General features: G+C 47.4%; 3 protein-coding genes across 7 annotated transcripts; 1 reads left to right on the forward strand and 2 right to left on the reverse strand.

Annotated features, from left to right (window-relative positions):
• Positions 1-135: 135 nt before the first annotated feature.
• LOC128259576 (ubiquitin carboxyl-terminal hydrolase 5) lies at positions 136-3288 on the reverse strand. The gene is made up of 2 exons (XM_052992096.1): positions 2501-3288; positions 136-2229 (listed from the first exon to the last, which is right to left on the reverse strand). Exons 1-2 carry the CDS (start codon positions 3018-3020, stop codon positions 251-253), a joined length of 2499 nt encoding a protein of 832 aa, XP_052848056.1. The 5' UTR covers positions 3021-3288; the 3' UTR covers positions 136-250.
• Positions 3289-3524: 236 nt separating this feature from the next.
• LOC128259575 (longitudinals lacking protein, isoforms J/P/Q/S/Z) lies at positions 3525-13567 on the forward strand. 5 transcript variants are annotated; one of them, XM_052992092.1, is made up of 7 exons: positions 3525-3603; positions 4412-4926; positions 4982-5630; positions 5715-5959; positions 6054-6162; positions 11179-12392; positions 12706-13567. In XM_052992092.1, exons 2-7 carry the CDS (start codon positions 4756-4758, stop codon positions 13090-13092), a joined length of 2775 nt encoding a protein of 924 aa, XP_052848052.1. In that variant the 5' UTR covers positions 3525-3603; positions 4412-4755; the 3' UTR covers positions 13093-13567. The 5 variants fall into 5 exon arrangements, with proteins under 5 accessions (XP_052848052.1, XP_052848054.1, XP_052848051.1 ...); XM_052992094.1 differs by lacking the exon at positions 3525-3603 and adding an exon at positions 3635-3653; XM_052992091.1 differs by lacking the exon at positions 3525-3603 and adding an exon at positions 3670-3907.
• A 1171-nt stretch (positions 13568-14738) lies between these two features.
• On the reverse strand, positions 14739-15850 carry LOC128259604 (NADH dehydrogenase [ubiquinone] iron-sulfur protein 3, mitochondrial). Its single transcript, XM_052992158.1, has 3 exons — positions 15682-15850; positions 15544-15618; positions 14739-15481 (listed from the first exon to the last, which is right to left on the reverse strand). Exons 1-3 carry the CDS (start codon positions 15743-15745, stop codon positions 14820-14822), a joined length of 801 nt encoding a protein of 266 aa, XP_052848118.1. The 5' UTR covers positions 15746-15850; the 3' UTR covers positions 14739-14819.
• Positions 15851-15951: the final 101 nt, after the last annotated feature.

A 15951-nucleotide genomic window follows, 5' to 3' on the forward strand; every position in this document is an offset into this window, starting at 1 on the left:
AGTAGTCAGTATCTTGAAATTGTGTAAAAAGATCTTGAAAAATGTTTTTTAAAGAATTCGAAAATACTTCATATCCAAAGACCTTTTAAACTATCTCCTATAGCATATTCTGACCGTTTCTTAAAACCTCCAAAGTCTAGTGTAGCACTGTATATGTTAGTTTATTCTTAAATTCCATTCTTCAGGGCGCATAATATTAGGGTGCGGGACTGGGCTACTGCGGATTGGACTGAGATCGGGTCTGGGCTGGCTACTGGTCGCGCATGTACAAATACAGGTAGCCGAGGTCCTTGGGCGGATGCTGCGACTTGGCTACCTTGCTGTCGTTGAAGATCACCCACTCGCCCTTCTTGCGGATGTGGCAGACGTAGTGTCCCACCTGGGCGGAGGTGCCCATGTGCGAGATGAAGGCCGCCAGTCGGTACTTGCCGTTGCCATCGCGATAGTTGTCCTTGTTTGGCGCCGAAGAAGCCGCTGCAGCAGCGGATGGATCCGAGGCAGGGGCGGTGACTTCCTCCAGGCCAATGGAATCGGCATGCGAGAAGATCCAGTCGGTGGCGCGCTCCACATTGCCATCGGTGGCTTTCAAGGCGGCCACTGCCTGGCGCTCATCAAATCCCATGCTCATCAGCATGGCCAGGCTCTCCGGATTGGCCACAAACTGGTTGGCCGCACAGTCTCCAATGCTCGGGTTGTTGGGCACCACAAATGGCTCCGAGATGTCCTCGTCGGCAATGTGCTCCATCAGCCAGTTGGAGGCAGCCTCTAGGCCACTGTTCTTTGTGTGGAAGCAGGCCCGCTTGCAGGCCTCCGGCGGGAAACCCATGGTGAGCAGTTCGGACATCACCGCCTCGTCGAAGGCAAACTTCACCTGCTCAGCGGCCGCCTCAGGCAGAGCCTCCTCGCCAGCCTGCAGCCCACCGGCCGAACGCCAAGTGCTCAGATCCAGTTCATCCGGCATGTCCACAGAGACATCCAGCTTCTTGGGCACCCAGTCATCGCCCAGCGTAAACTTTCCCAGGTGAATCATCAGACAATCGGGCATTGTGGCCAGTCGCGTAATTTTCCTGGCATTCGTCTTGCCCTCAATTGCCGTGGAGTAGAACTGCTCGATCAGCTCCGGGCCAAAGAAGCTTTCCAGGCAGGCCTGCAGTGGCACCTTGTGCCTCACAATGTCCCTGTCCACCAGTCGTTGTCCCGTCTCGCGAGCCGTCTTCTCCCGCTCCTGGAACTCCTTCACCTCATCCAGATTGGTGGCCTTGTCCAGCGGAATGGGCAACCGGAAGCTGTACTCCTCGCGTGTCTTGTATTTGACCTTCCTGCTGGCCAAACACTCAACACGATCCTCCAGCAGAAACTTCAAAGCATCCGCGGGATTGCTTTGATTGCGCGAATTCCTGTCCAGCAGGGTGAGCAAATGCAAATAAAAATCGTTGGCATCCTGCTGTTGTTTGGTACTGAAATCCGGATGATTCTTGCCCACAATGTTCTTGAACATTGCCGGCGAAATGCCGGTGGAGTGATCAGTGTCCAGAGTGTTCTCCGCAATGCTGCTGTACTTTCCGGACTGCAGACCAGTGCCCAGTTTGGCCATTTGAATGTTAAAGTCGTTGGCGGGATCGCTGGGATACTCGCTGAAGTAGCGCTCAGCTCCAGTGCCCACAAATCGCTGCTGGAAATCTGGGATGACGAAGAGCACCTGCATCACACTGTTGATGTAGCAGGAGTTGCCCAGGTTGCGCATTCCCGTGTATCCCGGACCGGCCAGCGGCAGCAGTTCACTCTCGCTCTCTGTCAGCGCCGACCACTCGCCAATGCGCTGGTTAATGTCCAACTCCAGCTCCACCATAGACTTCTCGCTCTTCTTCATGGCCGCCATGTTGATGCCGAAGTGGGAAAGGTGCCTCTCCAGGTGGGGATCGAGTACCATGTCGTCCTCCGGGTAGGAGAACACATCCGACTTGCCATCGGCCGTGATGGTGCCCAGCTTGACTGCCAGCGGATAGCCTGTCTCCCGGTAGTGCTCCACGGCATGGTCGTTGCCACCGCTTCCGTCAAAGAACTTGCGTCCGCACATGATGGAGCCGTCGGTCAGGTTCAGCCAGAGGTTGTTGGTCAGGTCGCACTTCTCGCACTGCCAGCCGGCCGGTGGAATCTTCTTGCCGTTGCCCAGTTGCTGCAGGTTCTCCGCGTAGTTCGAGGCTTGACGCACTTCGCCATCCCAAGTGCCTTTAAAAAGAAGAGGGAAATTAACAATATTATGGATATTATACATGAGGTATAGGTTCAGTACATAGTCTGACAGGTACTATTCATATTAAAAACCAAAATTGTTTATAACTAATTTGAACTGTATCATTTTCAAAAGGCATTATTTTTCTTTAAACGAATACACGTTATAATAGTTTTTTTCTGTTCTATCCGTAAAGGTGTAATATTTTTGCAAGCTAAAAACCCCTTTTGGATCATCCAATTGCACCCTAAGTCCCCCTAAACTCACCCATCAGCGTGGCCTTCTCCAGCTTGGCAATGGCCGAATCCGCGGCCAGGATCGCTTCCACCGCCTGGGTGACGCGCATGGGCAGCTCGGGATCGGGATACGGCAGCTTCTTGTCCAGATGCGGAGCCACCACGATGCTGTACGTGTCCTTGATTTCGTACTTTTTGGCCATGTCCGATTCGTTGTAGCCACCTTCCACTCCAATGGCCAAGCGGGTGATCTTCCGCTCCGGTCCCGCCGCATCCGTCTCCGGATCGCACTCCGCCTCACCATCGACGCCCTCCTTGGGCGTCTTTACCCGCTGGATGTGGAGGAAGACCTGGTTACCGGTCTTTTCGGCATATTCCCGCACATAGGCCTCGCCGAATCCCAAAAAGCTGTGCAGGCACACGTACAAACCGGTGGGCGTCTCGGGATTGTCGTAGGAATAGACGCACTCGTCCTTGTAAATCGGAGGACTACCTGCCCCCGATCCGCAGGGCACGTTTACCTTGGATAAATGCTTGCGTAGTTCCTCCATTATGCTATGTGGAATTCTGTGGGCAGCTTTTTACGCATAAACTAGACGAACCGAATGTGATTCTTGATATTTTTTGCAGCTGCTACTTAGAGAGGAACAAATGTAAATGCATCGATACCGGCAAGCACGAAAATGGCAACTATCGACTACTCGGACATCAAATTTTTTGTGTTTTTACTTCTTTCTTTATACCTATAATTAGCTTTTACACATAATTACCTACTTCTTAAACGATTTGAATAGTGACCTTTCTTGTTTTACCACACAATGAGCACAAAAACAACAACAAATTCGCGAGTCACCAAGGGAACCAAACTAGTTCCGTTTAGCTCAAACTCTGGCAACTCTGTTTGTTATACAGCAAATTAAACAAGATAATTTAATATTTAGAGCAGTTTGAAAAAAATATTTTTGTACCGCTATTTAATCAATTTTAAAAATTAAATTCAGTTAATAATAAATGAATGGTATTTTGGTATGTTTTCATACACCCCAGGCGGTCACACTTTCCTTAGACCTGTCAACTCCTTTTAAGCAGAGTTGCCGTATAATCACAAAAATCTTTCGCATAAAAAAGTAAAACGTAAGAATTTTCAAATGTTTTTTTTGATGGGAAATCTGCATAAATAAAGGGTAAAAAGTCGTAAATAGACTGGCGCTATCGATCGGGCACCTAAGGACATTGAAATCCAAACCGTGCGACCAGTTTTCGGTGTTGTTTTGCCAATCGCATAAATTTGTTGCGCGCCATTTTGTTTTTGGAAAGGAAGGCAAAAAAGAAAAAATAAAACAAAAAGGCAAAGTTTATAAAAATAAAGGAACAAAAAATAACCAAGGGAAATGCAAGTGAAAAACATGTGGTGCTGGCGATAGATTGTGTATCAGTGGTATGCCTATTATATGTAAAAATAAAACGCGACAGGCACACATAAATAAATGCCACTGAAAATATCGATACGATGAATAAACGAAGAAGAAGCGATTAGTACGTCGTCGGTTTTTCGGCTGTGTGGGTGAGCTACGAATATAATAGACAGAGAGAGCGCGCATATATAATTACGTCATAAGAATCAAAGAAAATTCAAGGTCTACGGCGCTACAACTATACAAAAAGCTATTCGATTTCGTTACGTTCTCGGTTTTATCAAAAATAAAACTTTGGCCAGCAGTATAAGTGTGTGTGTCATTTTCGCGACTGTATAATTACACACATACGCAATCCCTTGTTGTTGTTTGTGGTTTTTTTGTAAGCGGGAGAGAGAGCGCGCAGCTGTGATACAGAAAGATAGAGAGAGAGAGAGCGCGGAATTTGTTTTTGAGCAATTTGTGTAACCCATCGATAATTTTTGATTTATTTAAACCTCGATTTTTATTGTACCCCTTTTTTGCAGTGACTCGCAATGCGTGCGGCCTAGAAGTCGTAACCCCCGCCCCCGAGAACCAAAGCCCCGACCGCCCTTCGCACACACACACACATCTGTATCTACAAACTGCTCATAAATTTTAATTAATTCAAAAGGCAGAGGCAAAAACAAAGCACAAAAAACACCGGAAAACAGGGAAAATTAATAAAAATCAATAGAGCGGCGGGAGGCGATAAAAAGAGTGTTATCAGTGCGGTTTAATTGGCTGCAAAGCGCAGAAGAGGAGGAGGAGGAGGAGTGGAGCGGGAGAAGGAGGAGGTGGCACCTCCGGAGATTGAGGACTAAATCCGGGACACGGAGGAGCCATCACCATGTCCGTGCAGCAGTTCTGCCTGCGTTGGAACAACCACCAGCCGAACTTCATATCGGTCTGCTCCTCGCTGCTGCACAATGGCACCCTGGTGGACGTCACCCTGGCCGCCGAGGGGCGCCAACTGCAGGCCCACAAAATAGTGCTTTCCGCTTGCAGTTCGTACTTTCAGGTAAGGATTGATATCGGCCCCGCCAATTCGAACTAATCCGAAAACTTCTTTACAGGCCCTGTTTACCACAAATCCGTGCCAACATCCCATCGTCATCCTGAAGGATGTGCAGTACGATGACCTAAAGACCATGGTGGACTTTATGTACTATGGCGAGGTGAATGTGTCGCAGGAGCAGCTGCCGCACATCCTCAAAACGGCCGAGATGCTCAAGATCAAGGGCCTGGCGGAGATGCCCACGGATCCGGCCAATCTGACCAAGTCGGACAGCAAATCCTCCACCGATGGCAACGAATTGGTGGGTGGCGGCGGTTCGGGTGTGGGCACTGGAGCGGGCACTTCGACTGGCAGCTTAGGCGCCGGCAGTGGCAGCAGCGTGGGCGATTCCCTGTGGAGCAGCAGCGAGGCACAGCAGTTCCAGCAGCAGCAGCAGCAACAACAACAGGCCCAGCAACAGGCGCAGCATCATCACCACCAGCAACAGCAGCAGGCGGCGCTGCAGCAGGCGCAGCAGCAACAGGCGCAGCAGCAGCAACAGGCGCAGCAGCAGCAACACCATCACCACCACCATCAGCAGCAGCAGGGCGGACAGGGACAGGCGGGGCAGACGCATCACCACCAGATGCGACGCACGCCTTCGCCCTTGAGCGCCGGCACTTCGCCGGCCACCAGGCGCAAAAGATTGCGCAAATCCTCGAATAACGGTGAGTTGGAATTGGGTAAAGCATCGTCGCGAGCACTCTATAATAGCTGTTATTTAAACTAACTAGTCTTTAAATCCCTTCCAGGCTCTGGCGAACGCAACAATGTGGAGGAGCAGCACAATAGCTCATTAGATGCGGGCAATGGCGCCGGGAATGCCGGTCTAAGTCTCGCCCAGATGAGCCAAATGTCGTTTGGCGCGGGCGGCAGCCTGGCCGGTCACTCGCTGCACGCGGCCAAGCTGCTCAAGGAGTCGGCTAGCGCCGAGCTCGAGCAGCAACCGCAGGACTCGGATCTGGACGACGGACACGGACACTTACACATGCAAATTGTAATGAAATTGGTCACGTTAACCTCGTACCCTCGTCCGCCTGAACAGCTCAACTAATTGTTTTCCCTCTTTTCCCGGTGCCAACAACGTGCAGAAGCCCGAAGTGGACATTGGCGGCGTGAATCAGACGATGCCCCTGGACATCTCTGGCGGAACCACACCATCCGAGCACGATGCGCCCAACTCCCAGTCCTCGCACTCGGGTAAGTCTCGCCAGTAGAACTCGAAAGCCAGCACACACTGTTCCATCAAAACTCATTGCTCATCGGATAGGGAACTCATTCGCCAGGATGGATTCTTTTTTCTTTGCTCTATTGTTTCATAATTTCATTTGCTATGGTTATTTAAAAAAAATACAAACAGATAACTTTCCTGAAATTTCTAGTCAAAATGTTGGAGAACTTGATAGACAAACGAGGGGGGTCTATAAATGATAGTCAATAATAAGTTTAGTAAATCTAAAAGTAAAAAAGAAATCATTGTCATGACCAAAATTAAAGTATTTTTAAACGACTTAGAGGACTGTCAACTTTGTGGGGGTTTAATGAACCGAAAAAAGCACTGTAATCAGATCTTCTTAATTCTCAACGACTGTGTACTCTCGATTCACGATCATATTTCATCCGCATAACTCACACACGAACGGTGCGCCACTTCAAAACAATTTCAGTACACAGCGCTTGGAGAAATGAATGCTAAAGCTAAATAAATGAGATCTAGCATACCGATTTATCCATTACCGATTTTTACCTACCGACTAAGTGCAACGAAATATTTGTAAAATGCCGAAATTTTCTATGTTTAACTATTTATTGTGTATTGTATTCCAAAACAAAAAAACCGAATCCTGCCTGAACTTGGGAATGGGAGAGAGCTAGCACAGAGTCCAAGAAAAACAAAACTAAAACCAAAACTTCCGAATTTCTTTTTCGATTGTTCATTTACTTGCGTTTTTGATTTTTGTTTTGTGGGAATTTTGAAACAGCGGTTTCCTCCGATGATAATGATTTAGCCTTAGCAATCTTTCCTCTACTACCTACCTCTATTTGTAACTATCTATGAACTATAAACCGTCTCAGAAACAGAACAAGAACCGAACTTAGACCACGACGAGGACCATACCACAGACCAGATCTGATCCTGAACCATTAGAGCTAGGAGAGATTTCGATCCAAATAAACCCTAGTACCAGTACCAGTACCAGAACCAATCTTTCATACGCTGTCTCTCTCTCTCTCTCCCCTTCCCAGGTCTGCAATGGACAGTTGTCGATTCGAACTATCCGCGCTTCTCCCTGCCCGCCTGCCAGTCCAACTTGCTGGGCAATGGCGGTGGTGGCAGTGGTGGTGGCGGCACTGGCAGTCAGAGCAGTGGTGCAAATAGCACCGTCAATAGCGATCAGCGGCAGCAGCACGAGGCCCAGCAACAGGCCGTCACCCAGCAGCAACAACACCTGCAGCAGCTACACTACCAACAGCAGCAGCAGCAACAGCAGCAGGAGCAGGCCTCCGCCTCGGGACAGGCCTACTCATCGCAGATCATCACCGTGAACAACCTAGTCGGCAGCTACGCGACGGCGGCCCAAAACCTATCGCCCAGCGAATCGAACATGGTGCAATCGGTCTACAGTCAGGGTCCGACGCCCACTCAATCGCCCGCGCATACGGGCGGAGCCAGTGCCGTCGGCGCAGGAGGAGCAGGAAATGCTGGCAGTGCGGGCAACGGAGGAGCTACTGGGCCAGCCAATCAGGTGGTGAAACGCAAGCGATCGGTGAATCCGCAGGGAGATGAGAACTTTATACGCGCTCTGGAGGCAGTGCGCACGGGCGGCATTGGTTTCTGCAAGGCAGCACGACTGTATGGCGTCAATAACAGAACTCTCTGGCTGGAGTACAAGAAGCGGGGCTACCCCGTGTCCAGGCCCAGCATAAAGGCGCGCGTGGTCAAGCAGGAGCCGAATTTGTCGCCCTCGCCCACGCCCTCAACGAATCAGGGTGATGACAACACCAACGAGACGTTGAGCATGCAGATTCCTCCCCAAGCGGAGACGCCAACGCCCTCGCTGATGTGCACTCCGCATCATGCGGGCTTGGGGAGTGGAGCTGGCAGCCTGCCCGGCGGGGGAAACTCCCACCCAGCCATTGGCGTGATGAGCCTGTTCGATCCGCGCTACATGGACTCCCCCGGCAATGTGCACTCGATGACGCGGCAGCGTTACATTGAAGCCACCGGCGGAGGAGCGGGCGCGGGAACGGGCGCAGGAACTGGAACCATCAATGTCAATCCCACCACCGCCATGAATCTACAGAGTATTAACTTCAACTCGATATAGAATACGATTTCGAGCCAGGCGGGGGGGACGGCCACTCTGCTGCAGGCAGCCGCCGTGATGGCCGCCAGTGGAGCCGTGGAGTCAGCGGAATCGCAAGCGCAATCGCAATCCCAATCCCAATCCCTGAGCATATCAGCCATGCCCATGCCCGTCTCCGTTCCCATGGGCATGGCCCATAGTTTCCTCATCAATAACTTTGTGACGGTGGCTGCTGCACCGCCGGTGACGGGCCTGCAGTACTTGGACAAGTCGTAGGTCCAAGTGGGTCCACCAAATCGATCGATACAGGTATTAGAGCAAAACGGCACCAATCTAGTGTATATAGCAGCGGACCGCTTTTACGGAAGAGTGGCAATAGGATAGATGGATGCATGACGGAATGGATTCCTGCGCTGAGCTGAGCTAAGCAGAGCAGGAGAGGATCGCAAAGCTGGAGAGGATCGAATCGGATCAGTTAGAATGATAGAATGACAGAGAAGACGAGGCGAGCCGGCCGCACTTGTAATAATTTTTTAGAACCTAATTCCTTAAGCTTAAAGTTTTGAACGCTACATTTTAACGATTGTTAACTAAGTAAATCGGTAGTACAGATCTTCGATATATATATATATATATATATATATTTATATATATATTAGCTATATTACGTGTAAAGGAATAATTGTAATTGTACATAAATTATACAATTTTATTAGTGTTAATCGCGAACATCAAATGATTTGTAAAGCAACCAACTGCAGCTAAAAAAAAGTGGTGCTGTGTGTGCCAGCAGCCGAACAAACCTTGCGGAATCATCCGTTCCATATTCCACTTTTTTGTAATGCGAACACAAGCAATGGACGAAACCAAAAATTTTATCTGTAATCGTATAATGATAAATGTTAAGGACAAAATGAGATTTATTGGCACATTTCTGGTAACAAATTTTCCAATCCCACATTTTCGTGGGGTTTGCTCTGGCTCTGGCGCATTAGAAATAGGTTTTCTTCCTCGTTTCGAATGAGATTTCAATTCTGCACTTGTGTTACAATAGCAAATATCAGTATGTAGAGGTACTCCCGCATTATATTTAGCTTCTTATCAATGTGAACAGAGTGTGAGCGGTGAAGAATCCACTCTATTTGAAGCATAAGCGTAATCGTTAGCGAACAACTCCCTTCGACTTCAAACCGAATAAATGTCATGAACAGAGGGATATAGAGTGATCTATATCTGCAATAGACTAACAGATCAACAGAGGAGCATGTAAGAGAACCGGATATGTACGATAAGATATGTACCAATCAATATACATGTATATATATTTATATTTGTGAATGTATCCAAAAGATTTTTTCATTTCTTTCCGAGGTTTTTACGTTTACACGTTTCCAAATGCGACAACAACATATCTAAAGGGGGTATTCAATACGGGGACTCTTATTTATTTTGGCACTTTTGGTTCTTGACGATTTCTTTGTACATAGGTATGTACATATTGAGGCGGTAATGATTACAAGATACAGATACGCAAACAAACGAAACTTAAAGATAACTCGTAACCACCCAAAATCCTAAACGGAGACTGCAGCTAAAAGGCAAATAGAAAACCAAAACAGAAACACAAACACAAACGGAAACGTAAACGGAAAACGCATATGTCGCGATTCCGGTTATGAATAACGATTACGAATAGTGTGTTTTTAATACGATTCATATACATAATGTAACTAATAGAGAACTTTTTATATTGTGTCAAGGCATACTAAGAACTAAGCGTGATTTGTTAGAAGTCATAGAGTAACGTAACTTTGATAATGGACTTTTATTACACTCGCCCACACAGAAATGCCATGATATATCATGGTGGATCCCCACGATCCCAGGTCACAGAAACAACCAACCCAGAACAGAACCCAACAGAACACGGATGAACGAAAATAGCAGAAACAATAAGCAAATATTACTAACTCTGTTTCCTACAATTGCAAAGTACCAATAACTACGCTAGTTATGTGTGTTAAATATATATATAAATTATTTAAATCAGCGCAAGTGCATAAGTGAACCGATTGTATTATAAGTTGCATGTACCATACCAAGTAATGCGAATGCGAGCCCCACACGAATATCGAGATCGTGATCGTGATCGGGATCGAGATCGATATGGAACGAACATTCTAGACTGTAGTCGATGTGCAAGAAACGAATAAACTTTCAAAACTACAACGTACTCTCAGACTGTTCATTTTCATAATCACCTGTACTGAAATAAGAGGTTGTGGATAAAATATACTGGAATGACTCTCTGATTTCATTAGAAATATTCAATAGGGTCATATTTTAACTTGGGGCTTTAAAGATTTGACTCAAACTTTATAACACCCAAGGTTAATTACACTGGACGACATACATATATAAATTGAGAACTGCTGGTTAAAAGGAAACCGGTGGTAAAAATCGAGCTTTTAAATAATTTTTTATTTGTATAATGTTTTGACTGTATTTTAGCTAAATCCTATTTCAATCGACCATTTTTTTATATTGATAACATCTCAGTTTCACTTTCAAAAACTTATGAAGGCTTATTTCCTAACTATTTTTTTTGCTGAGTTACTTATAAATTATATTTTTTAATTTTAAGTTTCCGATGAAAAGAAAGGCCAAAACCGGTTACAGCTTTATTGCCAATTTTAAAATAATTTAAAATGTTTTCACAAACACAAAAAATTTTTGTATATTTTTTAAGTTGTAGAACATACCTCCTTATAAGTACATCCCAAAAATGTCTTTCATTTATGGGCTCTAGACCATCGGGTGTCCCTTCAAAAAAAAAGATATAGTACATTTTGGATGTTTTTAGACGGGAAAAGAAGACTAATGATATAATTATCCTCTTACCTTGCAGAACCCAGTCCGGCACATGCCCCCCATGCGCCACATCCTCCTCTGGCGGCCGCAAGCAGCAGTAGCGGTGGAAGTGGGAGCTTCGAGCGCTCCTTCAGCATCGGAGGCGTTGGCTCCGTCGACTGCGATCCGGATGGCACGCCCAGTTCGCCAGTGGTGATGGGCACGAAGCGCAACCGGGTCTTGACCCGCCAGCCGAGGGTGAAGCGGGACAGCGACAGCATCTCCTCCACGAATCAGATTTCGCCGGACACGGCTGCCACCACGCTCGACTTCGATCCGTTCAACGCTGCAGGGGCGGCGAGTAGTGTCACGGCCAGGGACTATTCCACCACGGGAGCATCGCATCATCTGCATCACCAGCCGACGGTCCATGGTCATCATGGTCACCATCACCTGCTGGCCGTGCCGCCGAGGATTGAGCGACATGCCTCCGAGCCGGCGCCCAGCTTGGGCCCTTCCACGCCGCACCTGCTCAGCGTGCCGTCCAGCACTCCGTATCTCATCAAGCAGCACTCGGATCCGCTCCTGCCCCGTCAGTCTGCCCTCCACATGGCGGGTGGATCTGGTTCGGGAATGACAGCCACAGGCAGCAATCCCTTTGCCCCACTGCATCGGCAATACTCGCATCCGCTGTCGGGGACAAGTAGTGCCAGCCACGTCAGTCCGGCTCCGCTCCACCATCCGCACCACATCTCGCTGCCCGAGTCCATCTACGCCTCGGGATCACCGCCGCCGGCCGGCTCCTCGCAGTACCTGGTGCCCACGCGTGTGGTGACCTGTCAGACGGTGGTTTCCAGTGAAACGGCCGCCACGCCCACGAACGCCAGTCCCGGCTCCTCATCGACTGTGTCGGCCGCCGTGTCCGTGGTTACCTCACCCATATCGGGAATCCAGCTGCAGAACACCGCCAGTCGGCATCCCTTGTCGCCCACATTCTCCGTGGCCTCATCGGATGTGGCCCACGAGCGGAGGTCACCGCATTCACCCGGCAGATCGCAGCAGGTGGTGGAGCGGGCGGGAAAAATTCAGGCAGAGGCGGCCAACGGCGGATCGAGGCTGCGAAATGCCAAGTCCGCCTCCTCGGGCTCCATCGGTGGCACCCACACCCATCTGCATCCCGGACAGGCAACCACCATGAGCAGTTCGTTCGAGCATTTGCCCACGCTGCGCGTCAAGAACGAGGAACTGCAGCGATCGGTGTCTTCACCACAGGTGAGTTGGCTTTTATTCTCCTCTATTTAATCACATAAAAAAACCATTGATGTTAAATGGAATACAGACTAGTTATCTATCAAGTCGAGCATTCAGTATCCGTGTTAAAAAATTAAATTTTTAAAACAATTCAATACATATTGGAAAAAGTGTACTAAAATGTTCGGGTTTATATCGCCTTGGACTTGGAGTGTCTTTTTTAAAAACTTTTAGTTCTTAACAATTCGACTTTTTAAAGAAAAGGTGAACATTAAATATTTTTAGTGCCCTAAATTTAAAATTGTTTTATTGTTTTGATCAAACTTTTTTTCAGACCCAACGGGAAATCATCACCCTAGATAATCCACGTTCTAGTCACTGCCCGGTAATTCGGCCGGGTCCGGCGCTGGGCTGCAACTTCTGCTGGAACACCATCGATGGGCATGGCCGCATTTTGCGCCGCAAAACGAAGTACCATTGCCCGGAGTGCCAGACGAATTTGTGCATTGTGCCCTGCTTCCAGGAGTACCACGAGCGGCTCAACAACGAGGCCTCCTCGGCTGCTGGAGAGAATCAGGTGAACAGCAGCAGCACGACGGGATTGGGATCGGGTTCGGGAAGCGGGAGCAGTGGCAAGGCATCGCCGTATGTCGCCACTGCGGGAAACAGCAGCCACAGCGGAGGAGGAGCTCGTCCCTACACCAAGACGGAGTCGATATAATCTGGAGCTGCCTTGGCCAAGCCCGCATTAATTTGTATTTGTGGCAGGACGGCCGCCAAGAGGATGACCTCCTCCAAATTGGAATACCCCTGCTTTACGGGTTTCAGTCCCAAAAGGCCGTCTGTCGAATTTGTTTTTTTGTCAGCAGGACAAAAAGTGCGGAAACTCCCGCACTTTATAGCCTGCACCAAAATTTTCATTTGTTGTCCCAGTCCCACTGTGCAGCTGGACAGGATTACCAGGCACATGGACTGTCGGAGGAAAAGAGGGCGCCATTGGAACGCCGGAGATTTGTTTTTTGAGCCGTGCCCCACAAAAAAAAAGAAGGCACGCAGCCATTGTAAAGTAACGAAAATCTTTTTGGACCACTTCGCCGGAATGCGGAGTGTAAAACTTTTTTTAAAATCGCTAAATGTAATACTATTTTTATGTGTGTGCGTGTACCTATGTATTATATATATATATATATATATATATATATATATATATATATATATATATATATATATATATATTTATGTGTATGTTCTTGTACAAATCAAAAAAAAAAAAACCAAACAAACGAAAGAAAAATCAAACAAAAATACATTAACAAATACATTAAAAACGTTGACGACGACGACGACGGTGCAGCCAAGCGGTGTGTCAGACTTCTGAAGCTCGAATTACGATTAGGCTTTCCACCAAGTACAACAACTACTCCCCCAAATCCGATCTGGTTCGGATTAAACTTAAGTAGGTCCTTTTGCACCCGTACTTTTTCGCCGGGCACCGCTGCGCAGGCGCACGAATTGTCAAGAGGCCCCCACACACACAATTGTTTTAGCAAACGTTTTATAAATGTAGGATGTCCTGCAGGAGGAGCTTTTCCGGATGTGCCACATCCGGGAGGAAGATTCGTTCAACTCTGAGTGTAAACTACTATGTAAACCACACGAAAACCAATAAATACTTGTGACCCCTCTGGTTTGATAAAAATCATTGCGTTTTCAAAGGGGAATTCCGTTCAAAATGCTCAAATTTTTGGGAAAACCGTTTGCATGTTTTTCGTATAATAATGTTTGAATAAATGACTAACATAAAACATCTTTTCTTTAACATTGAAAAGTCTAAAAGCCCTGGTGACAATTACACTTAAGATTGCTGTTCTGATGGCTGAACAAAAAAGTTCAGTAAACTTTTTTATGTTTTATGCTGAATATAAGATCTAAAAGAAAGCCTAAGCTAAACAAATTTAGTTGGCATCTCATATAAACACACATGTTTGAATTTCTAAATAAAACAATCCTAGTATGCCAATCCAAAGTGTATAACAACATTTTTCATGACATTGGGCCACTATTTAGATCAGCTCTAGCAAGAAAAAAATTATATATCAACTTTGTGCCTGTATTTTTACTATAATGTTTTCAATATAATCTTCAAACGCAATTTTTTAATAGTAGTACAAGTAATTAGTTAATCCTCTTCAATAAAATAAAACCAAAGTTAAATATTCAAAGCTGATCTAAGCTGAATTATAAAGCTCTAAAAAGTCTAATACTTAAGACTTTAGATTAGTAATCTGCAGATAAAATTCATTCAGTATCATTAGCGCCTAGCCTTAGGCTTTTTTTTTAGTCGTTCAGTGTAATTATCTCAATGTATTCCCTTTTTTTTGTTTATCATATCTCATAATGATCTCGTTTTATTGATCTAATTACCATTTAACAAACCGACTTGGGGGATTACTTCTTGGCCGGAGCTGGCTGTGTGGGAACGACCTCGGCGGGCGGATTTGCGTTGCGGAAGTTGGGGAACTGCTCCCACGGAGCCGACAGGTCGAACTTCCGGAACTCTTGGGCCAATTCCAAGGGCTCGCAGACGACGCGTTTCTTCTCGTCATCGTAGCGCAGCTCCACATAGCCGGACAAGGGAAAGTCGCGTCGCTGGGGATGCCCCTCGAATCCGTAATCGGTCAAGATGCGACGCAAATCGGGGTGGTTGGCAAAGAACACGCCGTACATGTCCCAGATCTCACGCTCATACCAGTTGGCCGCCTTGTGCACCTCGCACACCGAATCCAATGGAGTAAGCTCATCGGTGTAGGTCTTCACGCGAACTCTGGAGTTATAACGCAGCGACAAGAGATTGTAGACCACCTCAAAGCGGTTCTTGCGGCAGGGGACATCCACGCCGGCAATATCGATCAGGTTGGTGAACTGCGCCTGGTGGTGATCCTTGAGGAACTGCAGCACCGGCACCACGCCATCGGGAGCAATGAGAACCTCCAGCTCATCGCCAGCGGTCAGTTGGACCTTCTGCACGTACTTGGGCAGACACTCGGCCACGTAGCGTCCAAAATCAGAGAGATGCGAGCGAGCAACTGCATCCGGCTGCCGGACAGTGGCTGTATAAGTAGGGAAAGTCCCAGATTAAGTTGGTTCCTTAAAGGTTTCACTAGTTACCCACGCTTATCCGCCCTCTTAGGATCTACGGGCGCCGTGCTGTTCATCCGGAGGGCACTTAGTCCTGCAGCGGGCACCACTAAAGGAAGGGTTTAAAAACGATCAATTGGAGCTCTTCGCGAATCTCGCGAGGATAACCCACCATGTTTGGCCGACAGAGCGGCGACTGCGGCTCGGGCACCCAGATTCCTGATTAAGGCCGCCATTCTACAAACTGTTCAATCTAAAATTCAACAATTTGCACCAGTTTCTGACAATTTATGTAATGCTAAAATGTCAATATTGTTGTTGTAGCCCCAGAGTTGACAGGGCGCTGAGTTTAAAACACAATTGGCAGCCCTAAGTACGGTATTCCAAATTACCGCAAATTGGTAAATATACCAAAAATTCACTTTATTGTTTCAGTGAGTGA

This window comes from Drosophila gunungcola (genome assembly GCF_025200985.1).
Source record: "Drosophila gunungcola strain Sukarami chromosome 3L unlocalized genomic scaffold, Dgunungcola_SK_2 000005F, whole genome shotgun sequence".
Taxonomy (NCBI): domain Eukaryota; kingdom Metazoa; phylum Arthropoda; class Insecta; order Diptera; family Drosophilidae; genus Drosophila; species Drosophila gunungcola.

What these genes read in the sequence shown, in the direction of transcription:
- LOC128259576 (XM_052992096.1), bottom strand. Translation starts at nt 3,020, where the DNA reads ATGGAGGAACTACGCAAGCATTTATCCAAGGTAAACGTGCCCTGCGGA. An exon ending in GGAGAAGGCCACGCTGATGG is followed by an intron (nt 2,230 to 2,500) that starts GTGAGTTTAGGG and finishes TTCTTTTTAAAG; the next exon opens with GCACTTGGGATGGCGAAGTG.
- LOC128259604 (XM_052992158.1), bottom strand. Translation starts at nt 15,745, where the DNA reads ATGGCGGCCTTAATCAGGAATCTGGGTGCCCGAGCCGCAGTCGCCGCT. An exon ending in CGCTCTGTCGGCCAAACATG is followed by an intron (nt 15,619 to 15,681) that starts GTGGGTTATCCT and finishes CCCTTCCTTTAG; the next exon opens with TGGTGCCCGCTGCAGGACTA. An exon ending in TCCTAAGAGGGCGGATAAGC is followed by an intron (nt 15,482 to 15,543) that starts GTGGGTAACTAG and finishes CTACTTATACAG; the next exon opens with CCACTGTCCGGCAGCCGGAT.
- LOC128259575 (XM_052992092.1), top strand. Translation starts at nt 4,756, where the DNA reads ATGTCCGTGCAGCAGTTCTGCCTGCGTTGGAACAACCACCAGCCGAAC. An exon ending in GACACTTACACATGCAAATT is followed by an intron (nt 5,960 to 6,053) that starts GTAATGAAATTG and finishes AACAACGTGCAG; the next exon opens with AAGCCCGAAGTGGACATTGG. An exon ending in CTCCCAGTCCTCGCACTCGG is followed by an intron (nt 6,163 to 11,178) that starts GTAAGTCTCGCC and finishes CTTACCTTGCAG; the next exon opens with AACCCAGTCCGGCACATGCC.